Source organism: Anarhichas minor, unplaced genomic scaffold (genome assembly GCF_050575085.1).
Source record: "Anarhichas minor isolate MPS153535 unplaced genomic scaffold, ASM5057508v1 ptg000023l, whole genome shotgun sequence".
NCBI lineage: Eukaryota > Metazoa > Chordata > Actinopteri > Perciformes > Anarhichadidae > Anarhichas > Anarhichas minor.
The window spans coordinates 3,717,061-3,742,595 of NW_027466469.1; the positions used below are offsets into that span (position 1 = coordinate 3,717,061).

A 25,535-nucleotide genomic window follows, 5' to 3' on the forward strand; every position below is an offset into this window, starting at 1 on the left:
TTTATTGTATATACACACACTATATAACTGTAATAACTAAAAGGGTTTGATTAAGACTAGCCTATTTCCTGCTATTATTAAATTCATTTTAATTATTCATTTTTTTCTTTAAATTGGTTCTTTGATATAGCGAATGGTTAACTCTTTTTTTCCAGTTTGACTGCCGTTGAAACAAATATAAGAAAATAAGTTCATATTCAGGAAGACGAGTGCTCTGCGGGTAAAATAAGTGAAACAACACTGAAGGTGAATTCATCCTTTATTAAATCTTGACAGCGGTAATCTACAGTGGTTTCACACCAACAAGTCATTTGTACTGAAGACCCAAGTCGCTGCCAGATTGAGCCCCTTTAGACGATTGAATATATCTTTCACATACACGTAGAGCAGAAAGGCGAACGGCGACAAACAGGCATTAAATTAATTTAGTAAAAACCTTCTAAACAACATTCAGCACAATTCAGGTTGTATTTTCCATTCAACTTTATCTGGAAGAGGTTTGAAAGGACCAGGTCGGCTCGTGATCTCTCAGCAGAACTGTTTAAATACTTCAGAGGGAGATGAAGGGAGTTCCCCTCAAGGCAGAACAACCCCGCTGTTTGCTTGCAGCAGAGACAGCTCCATGTGTGGAAGAGCAATGATGGAGGATTGAAAGAAGAAACAATATTTAAGAAACACAAAGACCCGGTTAAACATCATCAGCTGCACCAGAGTTCAGAGCCGTGCGTCCCTTCAAACCCTGGCTGTGTGCCAGTTTTAATCTGTCCTAATAAAGCAAATGTCAGTGTGTATACTCGGGCTGAATGTTTGAAGTTGGGGGATTGGACGAAGGGGTTTCGGGTCCGCCATCAGGCGCTCTTGCAGAGGGACATCGATCCTCGCCCACCTCAGTAATTTCAGGTTACGGGCCAGGACGTCACAAACAGCCCAAACACACACGAATACGTACGTGTGTGTTTGGTGCTCCTCAACAAGGACACACTGGTGGAGCCCAGTGGGGGGAATCAGCAGAGTAACCCCGCTGTTCAGCAGTGCTGCACTCACATCAAAACTACCTCAGCCTCCGTCAGTCACCTCTAAAGCTCCCGCGGTGTCGGGGTTTGTCCTGAGAACGGAGCAGCCGGAGGTGAGGCTGAACTAAAAGGTGGACCGCCGGCTGAGACCGGAGAGTCCTAATGTGAGCACAGCCCCGCTAAACGAGCAGGGTTTAACCTCAGCAGCCGCCCTGGATGATGTCTCCGCCGGAGCTCTTGGTCACCTCCATCGTGGTGAAGATCTAAAACGACGAGGAGAAACACACTTTTATTATGCAGCTTGTTTTCAGGAGCACACATTGGGCATTTTTTATAAAAGGCTAACTGGAATCAAATAATTCACAACTCATCAGTCGAACGGAGACGCTTTCTTTTGTTTGTGAAATCACAAGATGTTCCATTAACGGCGTCCCACTCGACTGAGCTGTAGCGTTAGCTAGCTCGCTGGCGCTAGGTGAGCTAGCTGTAGGCTTCTGCGCGGTGATACGGTTGGCAGGTGTAGTTCGGTAGAGAGAAAATAGTTCCGACGTGAAACTGCTCACAACAAGGTCTGTGGATTATCTTAAGTAACAGAGTCATAATTTCTGGAAAGTGATTTTAATAAACCGCTTAAAGCACCACAAGCAGAGTGGCATCTAGTTCCATATTATTGGAGAGAATGCAGACATCTCTACAGCCGATACCTCCAACACCCACACCAAAACCATCCACACTGATGAAGAGCACCACAGGTAAGAGGACAAATGTGTATTTTGGATTTCCGGGGTGAACCGTCCCTTTTAAACTATAGTGCCATGAAAGAATAATAAACTTGGACATGGGCACAACATGAGGAAGTTCACATTGTCCAACTTCGCTACAAAATGGAAATGTGAGTAATGTAAAACATCAAACGGCTGAGCAGCTAAACGTTCCGCAATTATCACCGTCCTCCATTAACATGATGAACGTGTTATGCTGAGATCTGCAATTAAGTTAATTGATGCACATTATGCATCACAGCAGACAGACAACTGAAATATTCATCCGGTTTACAAAAAATTAGAGTAGATTAGATTAATAAACGCTCTTCAAGTGGGAACTCTACAAACAGACAGGGTGATACACCGTTCTACGTGTTCTGACTGAATGTGTGCTCTGGCACAACGCCATCATTCACACAGATATAGAGGGGAAAACTACCCGAGTGAGGGAGCACGACGTCTTCAATCAAAGTGCAGAGGTTTGTTTTGTGTTCAACTGCAGTGCAAAAGCTCAGCTTAAAAATAAATAAAATAAAACTCATGACATTTTGAATCTGTAAGCAGCAATGTGACCAAAGCCAACACAGTGAACCGTACCGGCCTGGAGACCACTAAGAGATGGAAGGTTTTAAAAACAACAAATAATAATAAATAAAATGCTGATATCTATAATGACCAGAGTCGACTTCTACCTCGGCACAGGTCGGGTGGATGCCGATGGTGCCGTCCAGCTGCTCCTTGGTGGCGCCGCATTTCATGGCTATGCCGAAGCCCTGCGTCACCTCCCCGGCATTCGGCCCCAGGTAGTGGAACCCGATGACTCGGTCCTACGGTGTGACAGCAACAACAACACACGGTCAGTGGCGTGACGAGAGAAGGGGGCGCTAAAGGCCCACATCTGATTGGACTGTGCAGACGCAGCGGTAACCTTACGTTGTCCAGTTTGTTGCAGATGATCTTGCCGTAGCACCGGTTGTTGTCTCTGCCGGCCACAGTGAACTCCAGGGGCCAGAACTGACTGTGGTACACCTGAAGACCACAAACACCGCGGCGGTTTGTTACAGTGTGAGCAGCATCATATGAGCAATGAATAACAGCAATCCCATTAAATATATTTTGAATGCTTGTCCAATAATATATATGCACCATGTCTGCAGTTAAACCTTAGAGACACGAGACGAGATTCAAATTAAAGAGACGTACTGCAAATGTGTGTGGAGACAAATCTACTCATGGAAGAGTACTATATGGATGTTAGGAACACAAACTACAAAGTCTTAGAGATGGACTTTACTCTAGCAGGACACAAGGTTCACTCTCAGGTGAACCAGACAGATAATACATTATTCAGGTGACAGAGTGTGTGTGTGTGTGTGTGTGTGTTACCTCGAGGTTGTCCTGCCCGTAGAGCTCCGTGGCCCTGTCCTCTGACAGACCACAGGAGCCGTACTCCAGTGGGGTGAAGACCGTGGTGGGAACGTTGACGTAGTCACACTGCACCGACACGGAGAAAACGTTTGTTAGGGAAATTAAGCCTCTTATTGGCATGCGCCACGCCATGTTCTGGTGATTATTGAAGAGAGTTTGTGTGTCGAGGTCCCGAACGGGGATGAAAGACGTCAGCCTCCACATCAAAAGAAAAGACGGGCAAACTAACAGACACTTAGTTTTGGCGGTACGTGTATATACACTTGGCATTACGGTAGGAGCTTTAAAATAAAAGCGACCTTCAATAATAATAATCAGTCAGTCAGTCAAAAAAAGAGATTAAATCAACAAAATGAATAAATAATAAAAATTAAAAAAAACTACCGCCTCAAAACTGTATTTCAGAAAAAGCATTTCATTTGTGTGAATAATTAGTCAAACTTAATAAAGAAAACATTTTCAAAGACTTCAATAACAGTGCCCCCCCCCCCCCCTCAGAGCGCCATTGAGACACTTCCTGTTTCCACATGGCAATTTCATTTCAAAATAACAGCAGACCAACATCAGGACATTCGGATGTGGAATTTCAAAATCAAAGTCTAAACTGCCAAATGAGAGCTCTCAATGCTCCCTTAAATTATGATGAGTTCACTAGAACGACCATCAGATCAGATCAATCACACAGTATTTTCATAAGCTATTGTAAATGAATAAGACTGTCACAGCTGTAATCAAAAAGGAAAACTAAAATTTGAATTAAGCACAAATAAAAAATAAATGGCACAAAATTGTAAAATATTCTTATTTTTTTACTGTTGCACAGCAAGTATTCTCTATTCGTTTTGAGGCATCTTGATCTATTTCCACCCCGTACATTTTATCACTGTATGATCACGTTAACAAAAGCATCATCATTAATACACATCAAGGAACAACAGAGGGATTTACTTCCTCTATCCTATATTATTTACAGACTGGGTGTTTTGCTGTTTATACAGGTTGTGGGTGCGTGTGTGTGTGTGTGTGTGTGTGTGTGTGCGCGTGTGAGACGTACCTTCAGTGTGGAGCCCTTGTAGAGGCGTCGTGCCAGCAGCTTGCCGGCCTGGATGGCTACAGGCGTCAGCTCCCACTTGCCCTCCAGGATGTCTCCGATGGCGTAGACGTGGGGCACATTGGTCTGCTCCTCATCGTTCACCGGGATCTTTCCATTCCTGCACGGTGAGAAACCAAGCAGTCATATTTTAAATCGGGCGATCTGTGCTCATGTACTCGTAAAACTACTCCTGATACAAACGCCTCTGATGAGACAACGGCTCATCTTTTTACATTCTTTTAACGGTTTAACTCAAAGCACTGATAAACAGTTCATTATCAACGTCCATACGGTTTGTGTCCAGTAAGATGGGTCACAGTGACAACACAGTGGCTCCTGTTTCTCCGTTGCTCAACTTGTGACATGCTCATGAGGATTTTTCAGGACTTTGTCAATCTTTGATCAACAAAATGATTAAAAACAGGTTCTGGCCTTCCTTTTTCTTTTACATTTTAGTAGAGCAGTTAAAACACCTTTTATCTTCAAATTCTGATTGCCCAAAACAGAAACACTTTTTCAGACATATTAACCCTACATCACAGTTCACGGCTGCACGCTGTGTCACATGTTCCGCTGCTCTAATCGGTTGCTGATATTTTCTTCTACGCTTCTCGGAAATCGAAAATGAACCGAGAGCTTCTGGACTGATCACATTCGGTCCGGTGATGTCAGGCAACAACACAACAGCTAATTTAAAAAGCAGCAGAGGAACGTCTATCCATCACAAGGCAGAAATGGATGAAGCGAGCCTGAGAAACAGAACTGGAGTAGTATTCCGATAAGCCCTCTGGCTCGATCAGAGTACTACCGAGGTCATAAGACTGGGTCCATGTGACCCACCGAGCGCTCTTCTGAGCTGGCCTCATGCCGTCTTAATCCCCGTTGGTCTCCGACGCCGAACCAGTCGTTCATTCACAAAAAGTAGAGAGACTACATCCTCAAAGAAAAGGCTTCATTCCCCATGTTTCATACATCAGAAATAATTATAGAGTGCAAAAGTTACAACTTCAAAAGACTGTTTTAACTTTAACTCTAGTTTTCTAATTCCTAAAAAACAATAACAGTGATGTAGTGATTAAAGACATCAACCAAACGTGAGTCTAATAATATACGTACCTAAGTGCAGACAATGCAACATAAGGACACCAGCTGTTCGATAATTCCTTTCATGATTAAAAAGCAGCTGACACACTGGACGGGGGAGGAGGGGGGGGGGGACACACCTCTCCTCTCTCCCTACCCCTGCAGGGAGCGGCAAGAATTGCTGAGTCACCGTGACTGTACAACGAGTCTTAAAGGCACAGGCCGCCCCATGTCATGCGATGGACGTATGGAGGAGGAAAAGAGAAGACACACAACGAGATAATAAACTCACTTGGGGTTGACTTTGACCCCTATCTTGCCCAGGCCGACCTTGTCGGTGCATGCGTCTCGGCCCACTGCTATCAGCACCTGGAGAGAAACAGAGAAACGGCTCGTGGTTTAAAAAAGGGGGCAAAAATGATGCCGTTCTATGTGCTAAATGAAGGCCTTAGAACAAAAGGAGGATAGAATATATAATAATTGAAGCTCACGAGCGAGCCTAGCTAGTTATCTGGCTAAGTTGGTAGCATTAGCCTTATTTACGCTAAAGAGGGTTACTGTATAGCTTACTGTGTCTTTGTTTATTTACAGCAGGAACCTCTAGTTGGTTTGATTGAGAATGTTCAGCATTGTTGTTGCTCTGGCTAACAGGAGCTAAATGGCTAAAGAGTTTGCTAGCTGAGGAGAGGTGGGGCTGTGCGATTGGCTGAATGGCGAGGAGGGAGACGACGACACCACTGTCAGGAAAATGCTATCAAGATAAAAAAAAATAATTGAAGACTGACTTTTGAAAACAAGAATGTCTATAATTAAATATATCTTTTTTTGATTTTACTAGTTTTTTTTAAATGATCCAACCGATAAACCCAGCCCAGTGCTGCCCAATCTTTCCAAAGAGAGTAGCTAGCAGCAATCTAGAAAGTCACTCCCCCAAAATTATCATTATGAATGTAAACAACTAACACGGCCAATCCTTTTATTCAAGCCGAATAAATAAAATGCTTTGTCAGAGCATTTAATTCATTGATTGCTGTCGGGAAGAAAATGTTAACAAATTTAACAAAAAATGCTTCTTCAATACATTACCCACCTTATCTTTTATTCATACAACTATGCATTTATTAAATATTGCACAATTCAGGATTCCCTATAAAAAGTCCCAAAAGGAACCTCACACAGAAAGTTCCACTGTGTTCTCCAACAGTAGCACCAGGAACAGATGGAGAGATGGATCCGTACATACCGTGTTGTACTCCCCCTCGATGACCTCATCGGTCTCTGTGGACTTGGCCGTCACCTTCAGCCTGCCGGGAGAGCCTGCTTCCAGCTCCTCTACCTGAGACACACACACACGCGCACAAAGTCAATCTTTGTGCGACAGTCAAATGTCCCGCTGAGCGGTAAAAACTTATGGTGCAAGATGGTACGACAATAAATCTTCTGATGCTGCGAAATTTCACGGTTCAAAGTCTGCAGACTACCAGATGCCTTTAAGTGAGATGACATCGTCAAATTAATAAATAAATTAAATACATGACTTAAAGCACGTGCTTTTATTTTGATGGGTTGCTTCACTTTGCTGCGAGTGTGTGAGTGAAAGTGCTGCCTCAGCTAAAACGCTGTCTCGTCAGTCCAGCGGACGCTCACCTTCACGGGGACGTATTGGCGGAGGAACTTGACGCCGTGGTCCTCCATGTGCTCCCCGGCACGGTTGGCCATGTCCTGGTCGAAGCCCCTCAGCAGGATGGAGCGGACCATGATGGTGACGTCGAGACCCAGGCCGGCCAGGAAGCCGCCGCACTCCAGCGCCACGTACGATGCCCCGATCACCAGGGTCTTACCCGGGCAGTGGGGCAACGAGAAGAGGTCGTCACTGGTGGACAAAGCGCAGACGGACGTCAAAGGCTAAAAATAACTTCCCAAATGTCCATTTGATTTCTGGTTAAAAGACTGTAGTATAAGAAGAAAACATTGCCCAGGATGGGGTTGTGTCTTGTGTCACACAACAACCTTTGGTCTGAGGTTTTTGTAGAACTAAGTGAGCAGCATGAGGCCATGTGTAGGTTGCCAAAACACCAACGACACCCGAGGATAACCTTACATAACATTTACACTGCTGGGAGATTAATGAGCGGCCTGAGGAGAAGCCCTCTGAGGAGGACGCAAGCAGCCAGATCATTCAGAGCGTTTTCAGAGATCACACACTTCAGACATCTGCTGAACCCTTTCTGGTCCTAAATGTGAGCTCTGGGATGGGGCTTCCAGACACACAGCCTGTCACTAGATACAGCCACCATTGTGACCGGCCCGGCACTCTCACCTGGTGATGCAGTACTCCTTGTCTCCAGGGATGCCCAGGTAGCGCGGCCTCTCGCCTGTAGCCAAGACAAACCTAGCCGCTGTGTGAAGCGTCTCCTTCCCTCGTTTGTTGGTCGCCTGTCACAAAACGCAAACAGAAACTCTGTTAACAGTCACAATGACTCAGTGAAGGGCAGGGTGGTTTTTATATAATTATTTGCTTTGGGTGCAGCTGGAGATGTGATCGCAAGTATGAGAGCCAACAACAAGAAGGCTGAAATGATTAGCAAAGCCTGTTCAAGACAAACAAAAACATAGGTTGCTGTAACAGGCTAGACAACATTTCAAAAGCAAACAGCTTGTCAAGATTTGTTGCATGTTGTGATTTTGGAAAATGCCAACCAAGCAAGTAAAGCAGTTAAAGGGATAGTTTGGATGTTTCGAGGTGGGGTTGTATGAGCTGCGTATCCACAGTCAGTGTGGTACCTACAGTGATCAGTGGTTTGGAGAAACAGACAGGAGTACCAGCACGAGAGCAAAGCAATGCAACTCTGTGGACAGCTGCAGCAGCTAACCACCATCAATATCACTTTGAATAATTATCCTCAAAAAGCACAAGACTCTATTGAGAAAAACAGTAACTTTAACACAGGAGTTGCTGGTCTAGCGCTGCCTTGATTGGTTAGTTGTTATTGGGTGACTGAACTAACCACCAATGTCACACAATAACAGACAAACTAACCGATCGAGGCAACAACTGCTGTGTTCTGCGAGGTAAAAAGGAGTCTGGTGACAAATATTCTAAATATATTACACACTTAAACTGAACTTAAACGTCCACAGCTGTACATTGCTTTGCTCCAGCCGGTGTCTCCATCATCTACTGTAGGTAATACACAGACTACGGATAAGTGCTGCATACACTTAAATCTAAACGTCCGTAAAAGTACATTCACGGTTCCGTCATAACAGAGGCACTTACCTTGATTTTGTGTGGTTCGATGAACTCTGCATGGGCGTTGACATAGTTGACGTCCTTGTCCCTCAGAGCCACCTTGTAGCCCCAGTTCAGAGAGCCGATGTAGTTGTTCACCGCCGTCTTCATCGTGTCCCAGTTGTGCGTCACTGAGTGCAGACAGACGGCCGTTAGTAGATATCAGTGGGATGCTAACAAGTGACTGCTGACCGGGCTCGCCTCTGATTTACCGCGGCAAACCGGCGCGATGTCCCCCCTCCGTGACCTCCGGGGTCGGCGCTCTGAGCCCTCACCTGTCTCGCTGAACTCCCAGCCGAACTTGCGCGCGTCCTGCATGGCGGTGCCCAGCACGGCCGTCTGGTGCATCAGCTTCTTGGGAATGCAGCCCACGTTCACGCAGGTCCCGCCGAGACCTGAACGGCCACAGCGGTTACGCATTAGCAACTTAAATATATACAGTGCATCACGAGTATCTTACTAAGTATCCTGACGCGTCTTACCCCAGGTGGTTCCTTTTGGTGTGGGCACAACATAGTCCAGTACCATGACCTTCTTTCCCAACATAGCAGCTTCCTGTTGTCAACAGAGCCAGAGTTACTGCCACGTTACGTAAATCTGTCATTTCCTAACACCCTTCTGTGGAAAGTGGAAAACGGTTAAAGGCGAAGGTAACCCCGTGTGTCACCTTTGAGCAGGCCAGGCCTCCAGATCCTCCTCCGATGACGATCAGGTCGTACTCGTAAGCTTCGTTGTCTCCGCTCAGCAGCTGCTTCAGGCTGCCGTCTCCATGAGCCTGACGGAAACATTAACACAAGGTTGCGTCAATACGCCACTCGTGTGCGTCGTGTAGGTAAGCCTATGGTCACATGTAGTGACCGTAGGCTATGAAGCTAATTTCAAATACAGCTAGAAAGACACAGTGTCTGTGAACAAGTCACTTGATGAACAAACAAGAAAATCCCCTCAAGACAGTCAACTAGCTGCACACTGGTGCTCCTCACCTGCATCGTTTTGTCACAGCCGCCGACGTGCATCTTGTTGATGAAGACGTTGGGAACGCTTTTCTGCCCCGTCATCTCAAGCAGCATCTCCTGGTAGTTGGTTCCATCCTCTGGACGGACGGTTAATGTGTCAGTGCAAAGTGAATACTGTTACTGTATACTAGTAACCGCTGCTTCAACACGTCTACTTGTCATATGGTAATCAGCACGACTAATGCACAAAGAAAGGGCAGAAATAACAAAAAAGGGGGAAGCATGACATGACACAAAATGTGTTATCATTTCCCGTCTCTCAATCTGTGCTCACACCACGGCTACTTCACTACAAGCACAAACCGGGCTACTTCTGTAGCCAGTTTAGCCGGTCAGAGTGGACCAACAGCACAAAGCAGCTCTGTTGCTATGGTGGCCTGCAGTTTAATATCCACACTAATCTAGACCGGAGGTCAGCCTGATCACATGGCAACATATCGACAGGAGATTCCCTGAGCTGAAGTCACGTCGGCTTGTAATATATTCTGATAAATCATATTCTTGAATGGCGATTAAGCTCGTCAATCATTCCCCGATTAATCATCAGCATCCCTTTGTACTTCCCTCAGCGTGACATAAGTACCTCCACAAGACTGAGCGGAGACGTTAGAGTTTACCGAGATGTGGTACGAGGCCAGAGTATCTTCACAGAGTGACTCAGCATGTTTTGAGCTGCTGCACAGGCCGAGGAAACAACATCCCCACTACAGCACGGAGGAGGACTTTCCACAAAGTTTGGAGAAAACAGTGGATTCAAACTCCACCACGAAAAATGCATTTTATATTTACATCACAATAAATTACGCAAGATAACACTGGTAGCGTATTAGGCATTCATAAGCATTATATAAACTCTTGTTTTAAATGGGTTATAACACTTGTTATGTGTGTGAGCAGACATTTGTAAACAGTATATTAATGTACAGTAACATCTCCATCTTACCTATGAGATCCAACTCCACCACGTTACACTCCACGTTCAACTCTTTGAACAAGGCTTTCACCTACAAGAAGACACAAATGTGAAAAATTATACATCAGTTCCTCATAGCAGCCACAAATACCGTTTCATATTAGTAAACGCTCACAGGCCCGTGAAATACTCTGTTTCAATATAAACCCTTTGGTGCTGTTAATTGTTAGCTAACCCCTCTGTGCGTAAAGTACAGAGGGGTTAGGCGGAAGACATTTAGCTAACTTAACGTTACAAGAAACTACATTTTAAATAGCTGCAACTTCAGAGATACACGCGCTGACGTTGCTTTGTAAACTACCGAATAGACAGTGCGTCTCACACTTCACGTTATAACTTAACGTTAGCTATGAACTCTTAATTATGTAACTAACTTTTCTAAGAAGTGCGACCACATTCAGATAACAGATGATATTATCGTCACCAAATACCAAGACGACGTGAATTATGTTAAACGGTTCGACGTTAATTTTACTTTTATGTGATTTACAGTAAGAAGCCGCATTCGGCTTCCAACGGAGCGAAGTCGCTGGTAGCTTTAACGTGACAAGGAAAAGCCAGCAATTAGACGGAGCCCGTGCACTTCGTGGGAGAAGATGGTAAGTTTCCGACCGGCGAGGTCTCCCTCTTCCTCTTCGACATAAAATCACTGCCTTACCTTGACACAGTACGGACAGTAGCTTTTACTGAACACCATCACTTGATTGGAGTCGATAAGCTGCTGTATCCGAGACTTGAGTTCATTCTTCCCGGTGTCGATGGGAGGCATTGTCGAGCTGTTTCCGTCTGCCTGCGCAGAGCAAGCTTCGATAGACGGCTGACGAGAGAATACGGGGAGACCTGGAACTAAACCACACTGAGTCTCTCTTAGTAAATGTACGAATGTCTCTCGGCTCCAAGAGAAGAATACTAGAACACAGCTGAACCGCGAGGTTGACCTCGGTTCTTCTCCCTCCGCTGTCAGCTGCTAGTCTACCAGCCGCGCCGAACGTCTTTTACCATTTCTTGTCTTGCTACTTTGGGTGCGCTCCATCTGTATCACCTTGGTCCCCGCATGTTTCGTTGCTCATCGTTGTCAAAAGGAGGGACTCCACCCACGCGAGCAACGCCGAGCACCAACACGTGCGAACCCACAATAACGTCACACGGGTTGCCTATTTACATGCCGTAAAAGCACAGGAACTATTATCGCGCGAAATACTCTTATTGATTGAACCCCAAAATATGTAATTAGGCGCATGTTTAGATCGAAAAACTACACCTCGTGCGGGTTGGGACGACGATGATAAAAATAAATGGGGCTACAGGAGCCTCTGGAAGACAGCTAATCCTAAATTATGTAAAAAAAAAGTGAAGCGGAGAAGAGCATGGAGCATGTATTGCAGTTTAGCAAACGAATGCTAATAAATCGATAATTGACAAGGAGCTCAGAGCATTCCAGATTTGTATCCCTACATTACGTTATGAGTGGTGGCCCAACAGCAATTAGTTGGTTATCTAGCGCCATCTGCCAGTGAAATGAGTCTATGACAAGTAACAGGTGCATCGTATCACATATGTAGTTTTACGCTTCTGACGTCTACTCAAGGGGTCTCCTCTTTTTCTCCCCGACACCGTACATTAATGTGTCATCAGAGACTATCCCCATAATCATTTCAGTGTTCACTATCTTAAACCAGATTTGCAGTCGGAGCCCACTATACTAGACTTAATGTGATCTGGAGACACTGAATAGATCTTTACCTGAGGTGATTCAGACCACTTATCAGATGTACTTTATGTAATAGAGATGGGGAAATTATGAATCATGAAGACTTACTCATACTAAAAGTCTGTACAAAACTACAACTGCTCTTTCAATTTAATTTACATACACGTTTTTTTTTATTAAACTCCTTTCATCATGATTTTTCTATATCGGTTTAATTTTAATTCAGATGCATAGTACACATTTTAATAATTTATAAATATATATATATTTTTTTTTTTTTGATAGTATTTTTTGTATTTTTATTGTTATTTTCTGCAATTCTATATTCCTGTTTCTTGATTTTTGTGCTTACTTTTATTTTTGATTTAATTTTCTTTATGTTTATGTCATGCACCAATACACCAGAGCGGATCCTTGTACGTGAAACCTACTTGGCAATCAACCGGATTCTGATTTGAGTCAGTAATTATTCCAAAAAAAGGGCTCTCCAGCATTAGCATTGCAGTTTTATAATGAGGCAGTCACAAGAAACAGGTTAACAGAAAGGAATCATCAATATCAAACTACTACTACTTTTACTCTATAAAATGTGTATCTCCCTACATACATCTCCTCCCCAGGCCTTCCCAGAAACAGAATGGAGGACAATGGTTAATTGCCCATTGGAACAAATGGGGATAGGCCTTTACAGGCATGGACAGATTACGAGATAATGGGCCTCTGATCACAGAAAAGTAAGAGATCCTCCACCCTTGGTATAAAGTAAGACACCCAGATTACAACTACAAGCGTGATGTAACTTTTCACAGTCATGTTGTGTCTCTTTGTGTTTTTCTGCAGTCAAGTTGTAGCTCTTTGTGGTTGTTTAAGACCTTTATGTTGTCATATTGTTTCTATTTGTGGTTTGTTGTGTGGCTTTTATGGTTGCTTTGTCTCTTTGTTGTCGTGTTGTGTATCTTTGTTGTTCTGTGTATTTTTGTAGTCATGTTGTGTCTCTCTGTGGTTGTTTTGTGTCTTTTTGTTGTCATGTCGTGTCTCTTTGTAGCCTTTTTGTAGTTGTTTTGTGTCTTTATATAGAAATCTGTATATATATATATTTGATCATGTAAATGTTTTTACATTGTATTTCACATTAATGGATTTGTTAATTTAACTTTTCAGTTATATTTTCTGTAAATTATATCTCCCTATATACATCTACTCCCCAGGCCTTCCTGGAAACAGAATGGAGGACAATGGTTTATGCCATTGAAGTCAATAGAGATAGGCCTTGATAGACATGGACAGATTACGAGACAATAGGCCTCTGGGCACAGAAGTAAGAGGTCCTTCTCCTATAGTAAGACACCCAGATGACAACTACAAGCAGGTTGTGACTATTTGTAGTAATGTTGTGTCTCTTTGTTGTTTTGTATCTTTTTGCAGTCATGTGTCTCTTTGTGGTTGTTTTGTGTCTTTTTGTAGTCTCATTGTGTCTGCTTGTTGTTGTTTTGTGTCTTTTTGCAGTCATGTGTCTCTTTGTGGTTGTTTTGTGTCTTTTTGTAGTCATGTTGTCTCTTTTGCTTTTCCATGCACAGTTTAAATTTTTTTTTGTCAACATAACAAAATAATTGTGTCAGGAGGATGGGGAGCTAAGGTTTAATAACACAAGTAACTTCTATGTTAAATAATGACAACAAATCAATTAAATAATGTTAGTTATTCAGTGTTAAGTAGGCCACATTGGGTTGGGACATATATGTTAGTCATATCACTATTGTGGGAAGCGGAAGTGTCAACAATGGCCAACTCAGCAAGCAGTACTTTACTTCACCAACAAGCTGATGAGAAATCAGAGATATGAAATAAATATCAGACAGGCTGCTGTGACAGCGCATGCGTCTCAAATGTCATTTTAATACAAAGTTGTGTTCCGTTCAAAGCCTTGTGCAATACTTTATTTCCGATCTGTGAACTCCAAAAAAAAAAACCCAAAAACCTGAACGTTTGAGGCGCATTTGAAGGCAGTTGATCCGCGTCTCCCCTGTCTACGTCACGTCGCTGAATCATCAGGTATACGCATCATCGCTGTGAACGCAATCTACTCACATAATTTACAGGTGAGTGTCGTTGGATGACTTCCACCTTCCACCCGACGGGGAGCGGAGTGCAGTTTTGCAACAGTGTTACGCGATATTTGTTCGACAGGTCGGGACGCGCAGAAATAATTACCGGTAACTCTCGACGAGTTTGAACAAGAGCAGACTCCCTCTAGCAGCTGTGTAAATAAATTCATTCCTCGGTTTACGACCGCCTGTTTGTGTGTGTGTGTGTGTGTGTGTGTGTGTGTGTGTGTGTGTGTGTGTGTGTGTGTGTGTGTCCCTGAGTCTTGACACTTGCATTGTTGCTCCACCTCCGTCACCGCCTTGGATTTAAGTCGCTTGCAAAGCTGCTGCGAGGCAGTTTCTCAAGAGGAAGCAGAAGAGTGGGAGGTGGACTACTTCTAGTGAGGAGAGAGAGAAAAAGAAAAGAAAAAAGTTCACGATGGCAGATAATAAGATGGGCCCGAACCTCCAGGCTGGAGCCGGATTCCTCGCCAAACGAGTCCAGAAGTCTTTGAATCGAGCCCAGGAGAAGGTGAGCCAGAGCACTCAAGTATTGACTTTACAACTGCACACCAGGAACACTGTCATTAGTTAGGCGAGCTGTGAGATGACTTGTTAAAGCTTGTTTTTGTCACCCAGCCTCATCCTGCTGTGGTGTTAACTCACTAGATGCCCTGCTGTAACAGCTCACAGACTTCTTCAAAGCGTCTTAAAGGTATCAGAATGTGAGGCATGTCTGAGGGGGGTTCATTTCCAGCAGTAGATTTACAACAGGCGGGGGCAAGCTGCTCATTCAGAGAGGATTACTTCAATACATGCGGCTTTTATGTGCTTTAGTAGAAATATGGCCAATGAGTAAGTAGGAATAACTTGTGAAACGCGTTGCCTTGAAGCTCTCTTACTTTCCCAGTCTACAGTCCCGTTATCTAGCTCCGGACCGAGATGTAGCTGAAAAGGCAACGCACCCAAGTGAGAGGATAGAAATAATGTAACAAAGTCTAAGAACCTGTGATACTGAGCGTGAGAGAAAGAATAAAAACCTGTCTACTCAGGGAGGGAACTGCATGCTTTGTTTTCAACAGTCTACATTTGTATGATCGGCCCGTTTTTTATTTATACCAGCAGCGTGGACCTTCCCTGTCTGTCTGAGCGTCTCAGTGTTGTTCGCCGCTGCACAAAAAGCTGCCACTTCCTGACTCTGCACTTCCTATCTCGCTGGCTGAGCCTTTTTGTCACTAAAGTTTGCGGTCGACTCGTTTGATTTCACTGCGCCACCTTCCAAACAGCAGCTACAGTTTGCACTCCGGAGTCTGCAGGAACGAAGCCCGTCTTTTTGAGGATTCAGTGAATTTCTGCTCTGTAATACTGAAACACCAATGGGAGCATATTAACATAATGAGAGCCTATTTGTGGCAGAGTCAGAGTTGAAGGTCACGCGATGCGTGGCATTCTGCCTCTAGCAGCTGCGTGCACAGTGGACTGTGAAGGACAATGTAATAGTTTCAGGGAGGCATAGGAGTATGTGGTACTGTATGTGGACCATGCATCTGTAATGGTTAATAGTGCTAGACCGCTGACTCCTGTTGGCCTATACATCCCGATGCATGCTGACAATGGTATCCCGCATCTTCCTATTTGCTGACATTTACACTGATACCGATGTATCTGCAATTTGCTGATATGGGCCAATATATCGGCCCGGCTGATTAATTAAGGAGTATGCTCTCCTTTAACACGTGATGAAAAAAAAATTTCAAAATCGATGCAGCAGAACCGGAGATGTCTTTTTTTTTTTGTTAAGGTCCAAGCATTCTTTCTAAAACCTGGTGCCTACATTACCCACAATGCAGTTGGACTACCAGCAGTTTGGCCAGAGATTCGGGCACGTTATGCTTGTTGTGGCTAATGGAGCCTCTCGCCTAACCTTTTCCATATAATGCAGTAGTTTGCATTCATGCTAGGAACCTGTGTCTATCGAATGTTGAAACTAACTCTGCCGTCCTCTCCTTTTAGGTCCTTCAAAAACTGGGCAAAACCATGGAGACCAAGGATGAGCAGTTTGAGATGTGTTTCCAGAGCCTCAACAAACAACAGGTACACAGACACGTTTAACGTGAGGTGGTCTCTCTACGTGGCGGCCCCCCTGCCGTTCACTGCGGGGCTCGAACAAAGGTCAAGCAGAGTGCTTCGCTTCATTCCTACTTTTCTAGTTAAACAGCTTATTTTCCCCCCGATGCCCCCGTACCAAACGCCTCCAGATAAACAGGGCACTGCCGAGTCTTCAGAAACAAGGGCGGTGTTTGGTTCCCGCTGCTGAGATGCCAACCCACAAGACCACGACAGTCGGCTCGGCCTTGACAACAGGAAACACTTGAAGCAAGATGTACCTCCTTCTTATCAGTTCTGCATAAATACTGCGTGTTTAGTCTCACTTTGTAAAAAGTTCCATAGGTTTACCTTTTAAGTTGCTCGAAGCTCATTCAGTGTCAAGTGCAGCACATATTGGAGGGAAACTTAACAGGAAGGAAGTGTACACCCTGAGGAGGCGCGCTGCTTTCACTTCACCACCTCATCAAATTAAGTGATTGTTGATTTATTTTAAACTCGACAATGTGGTCGGGCGACAGGAGTATCGTGGATTTTGCGCAGCTCTGAACTTGGCACAGAAAAAGTTTGCGGCGTGAACCTCGGCCCGAAGTGCGCCGAGGTCGCTGAGGAAGTGACGAAGCACAAATGGTTCGGGTCGTCCACAGAGCTGCTGTCTCTGGGCGTCGCTGAATCTGACTTCTCTGCGCTTTCTGCGTCCCACACAGATCGATGGAAGCAGGTTGTTTAAAGATGTCAAGGCCTACCACGCAGCAGTGAAAGGTAGGTCGCATGCAGCACGCACACACACACACACACACCCGCAGCACAGTGTTGAACAGAACGCCACCCTTTGCGCAGGAGATTCGGTGAATAATGGGGAAGTGGATTTCTTCTATTCTCGGACCCTTTGTCGACTTTTGCAATTCCGTCTGCGTTGCCGTCTTGTACGCGGACAAATGGAGTCCTGCGGTGGAAATAGCAAACGCAGCATCGCATATGTGATTCATGCATTTCTGGTGTTGTCAGCTATTGCCCCTACATTGTGAGCTCCAGTCCAGGAAACCAGTGTTATTCTGACCTTCTCTGTGTGGGTGAAGCAACAGTGCTACAAACCCTTTAAAAAAACAATACCAACCACAATGCACTGTGCTGCTGATGCTGGAAGATAAATTCCTCGTGGAGTCATGATTATTTGCTCTTTTATTTTATTTCTTTGTCCTATAATTTCCTGTTCCTTTCCACAGCCGTGCATGAGACGTCCAAGCGTCTGTCGCAGACGTTGCGAGAAGTCTACGAACCAGACTGGAACGGAATGGAGGACCTCGCCGTCATTACAGAAGTACGTCCATAATGTGTCTTTGAGATGGTTTTAATCTGAGAGCTGATGAAATCACTTTCATTTCAGCAGGTCAGGCTAATTTCCAGGAAATGTTTGGTTTCTCCAAGCAGGTTCAAAGAAGCTTGATCTAAGTTACCATGAAAATGCACTCACCGGCATCTTTATGAGGTACACCTTGCTTGGATCAGGTTGGACCACCTGCCTTCAGAACTGGCTTAATTCTTCGGGGCATAGATAAAACAAGATGTCGGAAACATTCCTCAGATTTTGGTTCATATAGATGCGCCACGCAGTTGCTGCACATCCGTGATTAAAGTCAGAGTAAAATTGATTAGCACGATGATGCCTTGGGTTGGGACCATAGACTCTATATTTATAGTGGGCGTAGTCATCCACTGGTTAGTGGACTGACGTTATGAAGCCTCGAGTTTGGCAATTTCGCCGTTGCCATCTTGGGTTACGGCCGTTTTTCGCAAACCAATGAACGTAAATGACCATATTTGGAATGCGGAGGAGTGACGTAGATATGCCACATACATCTCTGGTAGTGGCAGCGACGTGTCAATCACAGTAAGCCCGCCCTAAAGCATACTCCGCTTTCTGGCAGAATGATGGACTCTAAATTGGACTATAATTTATTAAAAGAATAACATGCTGTATTGAAGTAATGAATCAAGTGAGAAGTAGGCTCATTTTATCATAGACTTCACTACAATCTGACTTCTTTTTGCAACCGGAGGAGTCGCCCCCTGCTGGTCAGTAGATTGAATGCAAGTTTTAAGACACTCCCACACTGGCGTCACAAGGCAGAACTTCGTCTGGTTGTGACGCCGTTGTGCAGCCGCTAGCTAGCTAGTGGTGCCCAACAGAGAGACTCGCGTGCAGCAGACCCGGCTACAGAGAAGCTCGCATAACACACACACACACACATACACACACACACACACACACACACAGAGGGAAAGCGACTTCGTCCTCTGCTCAAACAGACATTGCTCCACTATATCGTTATGAAGCAAATAGTTGTTTGCTGCTATATTAATGCTCTGAATCCTGTACATTTTTAAAAACACTTTATTTCTGATGCACTGCACATTCATATCCATTTTTGCTGAGATAATGTCCAGTATTTAGAGAAAATTGTTACAATTGCACTGATGTGATAACAACTGTCTCTTAGAGTGAAGACCTGCTGTGGAACGACTACGAAGAGAAGCTAAGTGACCAGATCGTACGCACCATGGAGAACTACACAAGCCAGTTCCCCGAAGTCAAGGTAACCCGATGCTTTTTTGAACCCGAATCAGTTCCTACTAAACTGCACGCATGTGCTAGAATGGCTTTTGGGCCTCTTGGGTAACACCAGTCTGATTCATCCTCCCGCAAGTGGACCACATGTTCACTTAAACTATGTGTGTGTGTGTGTGTTTCAGGAACGCGTATCTAAACGCGGTCGCAAACTGGTGGACTACGATTCAGCGCGTCACCACCTGGAAGCGCTACAGAGTGCCAAGAAAAAAGATGAGGCCAAAATAGCAAAGGTAACATTAGTATTTCACATGGCACAGAAATGCCGATGTGACACGAAGAGTGTTGGCTGATAATAATGGTTTCACCGGAAGTCATCTAATTTTGGATTCTCGTCAACAGGCGGAAGAAGAGTTCAACAAATCCCAGGGTGTCTTTGAGGAATTAAATAACGAGCTGAGGGAGGAGCTGCCTGTTCTCTATCAGAGGTATGGTTGAAATGAACACGGTCCTCTGGATAACACTCAGTGGAATCTCACAGGATGTTTTGGGTCACGATAAGAAAAGTAAAGTTAGAATATCAGTTAGAAGCTGACGTCCATATGTCCTGTTGGGTATTCCAGACTTACAAGACGTACCTCGGTTATTTGGAACATGCAATATGTGAGAGGTTTGTGCACATGTGAGAATAAGCAATTTATGTTTATTTGAATTTAGATAGAGGTTTTTAGGACTGTCCGGGTTTCACCTTTTTTTTTTTTTTAAAACCTTTCCTTCGGCTTTCAGATATTGACTTAGAGTAACTCTGAAAACATGCTCATTCTTTACTATAAAATGTCATATTTAATTTATGCAGAAAATGGTATTTTACGCCACTAGTAACTTCCATTGATACTCTTTGGTTTTCGCCAGTAGCAACCTGTAGCTATACCAATTTACCAAAGCGCTGTCATCTTCCTGTTTTGGTTGCGCAACGGTTGAAATGGAGCCTTCATTTTCCCTAGAGATCTACCAGACAGAATTGTATAGTGAAAGTGAGGCTGATGGGGAACCATTCTAAATGGTATTATTCAACAGTTGTGCAATCAACATTTACTTCATAAGGAAAGTTATAGCAAAGAGACTGTCTATTGCCACTTTGATCTGAACAAAACGTGCAGAAACATTATTAACAGGACCTGTTACACTAGCTTTAAAAAACAGAAAATAAACTGCAAGTCGCATGTGTAAATGTGCATTTCAGGCCTGTACAAATGGAATTAGTTCAAGCAGACGTTTTTCCAGAAGGTGCGTGCGACACCTTAACCGAGCTCCATTTGTAATCCACTCAAGAATGGTATGTGAATGAACCAAAATATAAACTGAGAGCTGTCTTTGTGTCTGTAGCCGGATAGGTTGTTATGTGACGGTGTTCCAAAACATATCAAACCTGAGAGATGTCTTCTATAAGGAAATGAGCGTGGTGAGATAAGACACTTCCTTTTGATTTCCTCACTCTCATACTTGTCATGTGAATTACTTAAGTTTGTAAAAAAAAAAAAAAAAAAAGCACCCTGAAAACTCCGTTCCAACTTGAAATAATGTTTACGGTGTGTAATTTGGGTTGCAAGTTGGTTTGTGTGTTTATGTTACAATTGTGTTGCAGCTGAACCATGAGCTGTACAATGTGATGAAGAAACTGGAGACTCAACACTCGGGAAAAGCCTTTATCATCAAGGGTCTGGACAGGTAGGGCACTGTGTTGCACATGTTTCCTCATCTGTGGTCTCACCTAGTGAGTAAATTACACAAGACTATCTATCCGCCATATTTTGGTTCAATATGAGTATTAATAAAAACTAGCCGTTTTCTGGCTGTTCAGGTAGATTTATAAAATGCTTTATGCATCTTTTTTATCTTCTTCAAATAGCATGACAAGCAAGTCAAAGAAGCGAAAGTCCCTGGTTATCTCCAACCCCATCCCTTGCAATACAGCTTTCCCAACCGACCACATCTCCATCCACTCTTCCACCGAAAACGGAAAAGACGGCGAGCCCTCTTCGCCCGTCCAACGAACTCAAAGCACCTCCGAGGAAACCGGCTTGCCAGAAGAAAGCAGCGCCTCATCCAAAGACGTCAACTCGTCGGACTCCGATCTCAGCTCCATCGGCACCAACACGCCCCACAGGCAGTCGGTGTCCGACAATGAGACCAGCGACCGGTGTACAGGGAGTCAAAGTCCGGAGGAGGTGGAGGCAGAAGCCGACCTGGATACAAACCAGTCCGATGACTCCGTGGCGGGTGTGCCAAAGTCAGAGGCTGCAAGTCAGGAAGTGTCCAATCCCTGTGATTCTGCAGATATCGCCCTGCAGAGTCCAGAGCAGGAGAATGTGAGTGACCCAACATCCAAGAGTCCAGAGCAGCAGAATGTGAGTGACCCAACATCCGAGAGTCCAGAGCAGCAGAATGTGAGTGACCCAACATCTGAGAGTCCAGAGCAGAATGTGAGTGACCCAACATCCGAGAGTCCAGAGCAGAATGTGAGTGACCCAACATCCGAGAGTCCAGAGCAGAATGTGAGTGACCCAACATCCGAGAGTCAAGAGCAGAATGTGAGTGACCCAACATCAGAGGAGGCAGGGCCAAAACCTGCACCGGTCCCCGCCCCTCGCATCTCCTTCCGCTGCACAGATAGACCCGTGCTCTTAGTCACTAAGAAGCAGGATGAAGAATTGGTCCAACAGCAGACCGAGGACTCCAGTTCCCACAATCCACCAGGCTTCCTTTACAAGGTACATAACTGTGATTTAAAAGGGTACTCACCAATTTAGCATTGCACTGCAATAATGTTGTCTGACTGAGGACCAAAATCTGAGACTTTGTCTTTTTTATTCAATACATTCTTATTCCTTGTCAAATGCTGCCTACATTACCCACAATGCAATATGCTCACTTCTCTCTAACTCCAAATCTCCCAGATCATTTTACATTTACAAAGTCGTAGTTTGTACAACTTTTTTTTTTTTTTTTCACATAATGCAGTGGTAGGCTACTCTCCAAGACCTGTAGACACACTGTGATGTATGAAACTGGTGGAGTTCCCCTTTAAGTACAGAGCTGGAGTCCGTGTGTTAGCTTAGTGTAAAGACTGGACACGGGGTAAACAGCTAGTCTGGCTAAAGTTTAAAATGAAACCTACTAGCACCTTTTTTAAAGCTCACTAATGAACATAATGTATCTCATTTCTTTGATCCATACACAAACAGAAATGTAAAAACAAGATGCTACATCTTTAGGATATAGCGAGGTTTGGCTTGTTCCCCTCTACCTCTAGTCTTTTTGTTAAGCCAACATGAGATTGATATTGACTTTCTCAGCTCCCCCTTTTTTAAAGGAGACAAACAAACAATTGCAGTTTAAGGTTGTGTAACAGTAGCACAAGTAGAGAGAAGAGTAGTGAAGTTAGCGGACTGATTCACACAGTGACACACAAATAGCTGGCTAAAGTTTGCTAGCTAACATTAGCCACCAAAAGCTCCTGGTCATTTCTTGTCTTAAAAAGAGTACTCCATCAATTTAGCATTTCTCTCATATAACAATGTCTGACTAAGGACCAAAATCAAAGAGATTTCAAAGTGAGGCCATGTAACTTCTGATAAACGGTGACCATGAGTAACAATTGCTGTATAATGTTGTGTAACAACAGCACAAGTAGAGAGACGAGTCACACAGGTTAGGTAGCTAACATTAGCCACCAGAAGCTGCTGGTGATTCCAAAGCAAGGAGCTGGAAACTCCCCTGAATGTGTTTTATTGAGCAACAGTGTGTTTTATCGTAATGAGTTCAACTTTTCATTCGTCAGATGAAACGTGTTATTTCCTCTTTTGTGTTTTTTTTTTTTTTTTAATTTTTTTTTTATTTTAAGAGAAAGTTGCTTAGTCTCACTTCAACAGACTCACTAATGCTTGTTTACATAATTGCACTAGCATAGATTTTTGAAAACATATGATTTCAAGTTAATTCAATGACGTTCAAAGTAGTTTACAGGCTGAGAAAACATGACAACGCACTATGCCATTGTAGTATACACATTAATACTTAATATAAAGAATTTTGCCTCCACTTTGATACAAAGTAGGTGAAGAGCATTCCCTTTGTGGTCGCTCACAATGTTTAAAACAACAGCTTTGTGCTGAAAAAATAGTCCCTATGAAAACTGTTGCCAGTGTGTTCTCTGCGTGTTTATAGGCCTTATATATCCAAATTATCAGAGACCATGAGTCTGTAAAGAGACAAATCTGTGAGCACCACAAACGGAATATGTTTACCTCCAACACATCTCAGACATCTCCAAACCTGCAACTGTTATTTACTAATTTAGGTGAACTGACCTTTTTAAAGTGAACTAATTGTTTTACACCAGGGGGTGGCGGTAGAGAGCCATGCAGCGTCCGAAGACGGCCTGCTCCAGTTTGAACAGGGAGATGTCATCCTGGTGCTTGCTGACACTCAAGAGGTTTGTGTGCGTTCTTGTGTACTCTCGTTTAGCAACTCCAGACAAAGAAGATTACACATTTTCCTGTCAAAGTCAGTTTTTTTTTTTTCTATTTTGTTGGAGCCATGTATGCATCCTGCTGGTGATTTACTTTTCATCACATCTGTTCTTTTTGAGTGATGACTTCCTGTGGGTAGCGGCCAGTGGTAGCGACACACTGAGTTATTAAAATGGAGTCTGACAGCAGGAAATGTTTCAAATGTCTAAAATAAAAAAATATCTCTACTAAACATCAGGAGCCGTATTCACAAAATATCCCAAATCGAAACAATCCAATAACACCGACGATGACGAAAGATATTCCAAGTTCACCATCCAATGGCAGTGATGGTGAACTTGGAATATCTCAGCTGTGAGTTATTCATTTGTATTGGACAATAGTTTGGCACTAAATAATCACCAAATGAAATAAATGAATAACGCTGATTTCATGGCCATCGACAGATTAGCTGCAGAAATAAGTGCTCCCCATCAAAGCACCGCCAAAAACCCAATTTAACATTGTTTCATGTATAAAATCATTTTTTTAAATGTATTAAGCTAAATAGATTACATTTGTATATAACATTTGTAAGGCAAGTTGTATACATTGTTTTTATATTTGATTTTCGTAATATTATGTAAATGCATGATTTCATGTAGAATTGAATTACACGTTTATTTTGATTTATAATTAAATCAATTCAACAAGAGACATTTATTAAATTTAGTTTATTTTTATTTAATTTTTTTTATTTGGTTTAAAATTTAATGTCAACATTTTTAAATCTAATCTGATCCAATAGAGTTATTTTTCATGCTCCTATGTATCAACGAACATTTCCCACTGACACAGACCAGTCACATCCTTAGCTCAGGAGTCCTCTCTGTCTCTCAGCAGCTTTGTCAATGCCTCTTAAGAGGACACTCTTAGCCAGGGACTTAAAGTACCATTCAGAGTCCTAATGGTTAGAAAATGAAGTGAATACAACCCAAGATTTCATTGTCGGCCCCTTAGAAAGGAGGAAATCACAGCAAAAGTAAGCCCTCGCTCAAAAAGCATCGGATCAGAGGGTGGATTTGTTTCTAATGTGCGTGTCTCGCAGCAGGAAGGCCTGGTGAAGGGGATCAGGGAGGAGAGCTGGAACCAGCACAGGGATCTACAAAATCACTCTGGGATCTTCTCGGAAAAACTCCTCCAGCCGGTTCCGGCAGAGTGAGGCAATAGTCACTCCTCAGTCTATAATACTTTCTTCTTCCATCGAGCAGTTGGTGACTCACCCTTGCACTCTCTCTCTCTCTCTCTCACTCACACACACACACACACACACACACACACACACACACACACACACACACTCAAAGGGAGTGAACCCATATGTTGTGGGTGCAGAAGCTGTGCAAACAGATGAGCACAAGTCCCACGTGGGAACTCACATGCTCTGATGTTGCAACTTTGGAAGGAAAAGAGAACCAGAGAACATTTTGCAAGAGACGTTTGGATTGTTAAATGTTTCAGTATTTTTGTTCTTATTGCTATTTTTTTTAAAGTCTTTCTGTGAAACGCTGTGAAACAAAAATTTTTTGTACTGATCCTGTGATCTTCTGTAAAATGTCCTAATAAAGTTATATATATAAAAGAGAGAAGGATGTCGTTCTGGTTTGAAATTCTGCAGTCGAACACGGCAAATGCCGTTTATTCTGTTGACGTGGGAATGACCAATTTAAGAGAGGCGGGTAAGCTACAGCAGGTACAGAAAATGTGATTTGCATGTTGTAAATACAGGACGTTGTTGCTGCAATACTGCAGATAAACAGCTTGAGAAAGGACTGCAGTGATTCACCTCAATGGAATGTGTAAAATATTGTTAGGACCTGGAAACTGAGAGA

At 43.6% G+C, this 25,535-nt stretch overlaps 2 protein-coding genes across 5 annotated transcripts; one reads left to right on the forward strand and one right to left on the reverse strand.

Annotated features, from left to right (window-relative positions):
* Nucleotides 1–246: 246 nt before the first annotated feature.
* Nucleotides 247–11,657, reverse strand: txnrd3 (thioredoxin reductase 3). 2 transcript variants are annotated; one of them, XM_076096675.1, is made up of 16 exons: nucleotides 11,321–11,657; nucleotides 10,633–10,693; nucleotides 9,657–9,766; nucleotides 9,341–9,448; nucleotides 9,156–9,228; nucleotides 8,886–9,068; nucleotides 8,662–8,804; nucleotides 7,702–7,817; nucleotides 7,029–7,254; nucleotides 6,625–6,717; nucleotides 5,674–5,750; nucleotides 4,260–4,416; nucleotides 3,164–3,271; nucleotides 2,711–2,806; nucleotides 2,470–2,604; nucleotides 247–1,276 (listed from the first exon to the last, which is right to left on the reverse strand). In XM_076096675.1, the coding sequence occupies exons 1-16, from the start codon at nucleotides 11,429–11,431 to the stop codon at nucleotides 1,214–1,216; spliced, it is 1,860 nt and encodes a 619-aa protein (XP_075952790.1). In that variant the 5' UTR covers nucleotides 11,432–11,657; the 3' UTR covers nucleotides 247–1,213. The 2 variants fall into 2 exon arrangements, with proteins under 2 accessions (XP_075952790.1, XP_075952791.1); XM_076096676.1 differs by having other exon boundaries at nucleotides 8,949–9,068; nucleotides 11,321–11,655.
* On the forward strand, nucleotides 11,188–25,292 carry bin2b (bridging integrator 2b). 3 transcript variants are annotated; one of them, XM_076096679.1, is made up of 13 exons: nucleotides 11,188–14,989; nucleotides 15,097–15,172; nucleotides 16,471–16,551; nucleotides 17,271–17,325; nucleotides 17,790–17,884; nucleotides 19,065–19,160; nucleotides 19,318–19,425; nucleotides 19,535–19,620; nucleotides 20,519–20,594; nucleotides 20,778–20,860; nucleotides 21,042–21,903; nucleotides 23,535–23,627; nucleotides 24,752–25,292. In XM_076096679.1, exons 3-13 carry the CDS (start codon nucleotides 16,495–16,497, stop codon nucleotides 24,863–24,865), a joined length of 1,725 nt encoding a protein of 574 aa, XP_075952794.1. In that variant the 5' UTR covers nucleotides 11,188–14,989; nucleotides 15,097–15,172; nucleotides 16,471–16,494; the 3' UTR covers nucleotides 24,866–25,292. The 3 variants fall into 3 exon arrangements, with proteins under 3 accessions (XP_075952794.1, XP_075952792.1, XP_075952793.1); XM_076096677.1 differs by lacking the exon at nucleotides 15,097–15,172 and having other exon boundaries at nucleotides 12,652–14,989; XM_076096678.1 differs by lacking the exon at nucleotides 15,097–15,172 and having other exon boundaries at nucleotides 12,656–14,989; nucleotides 24,755–25,292.
* The last annotated feature ends 243 nt before the right edge of the window (nucleotides 25,293–25,535 follow it).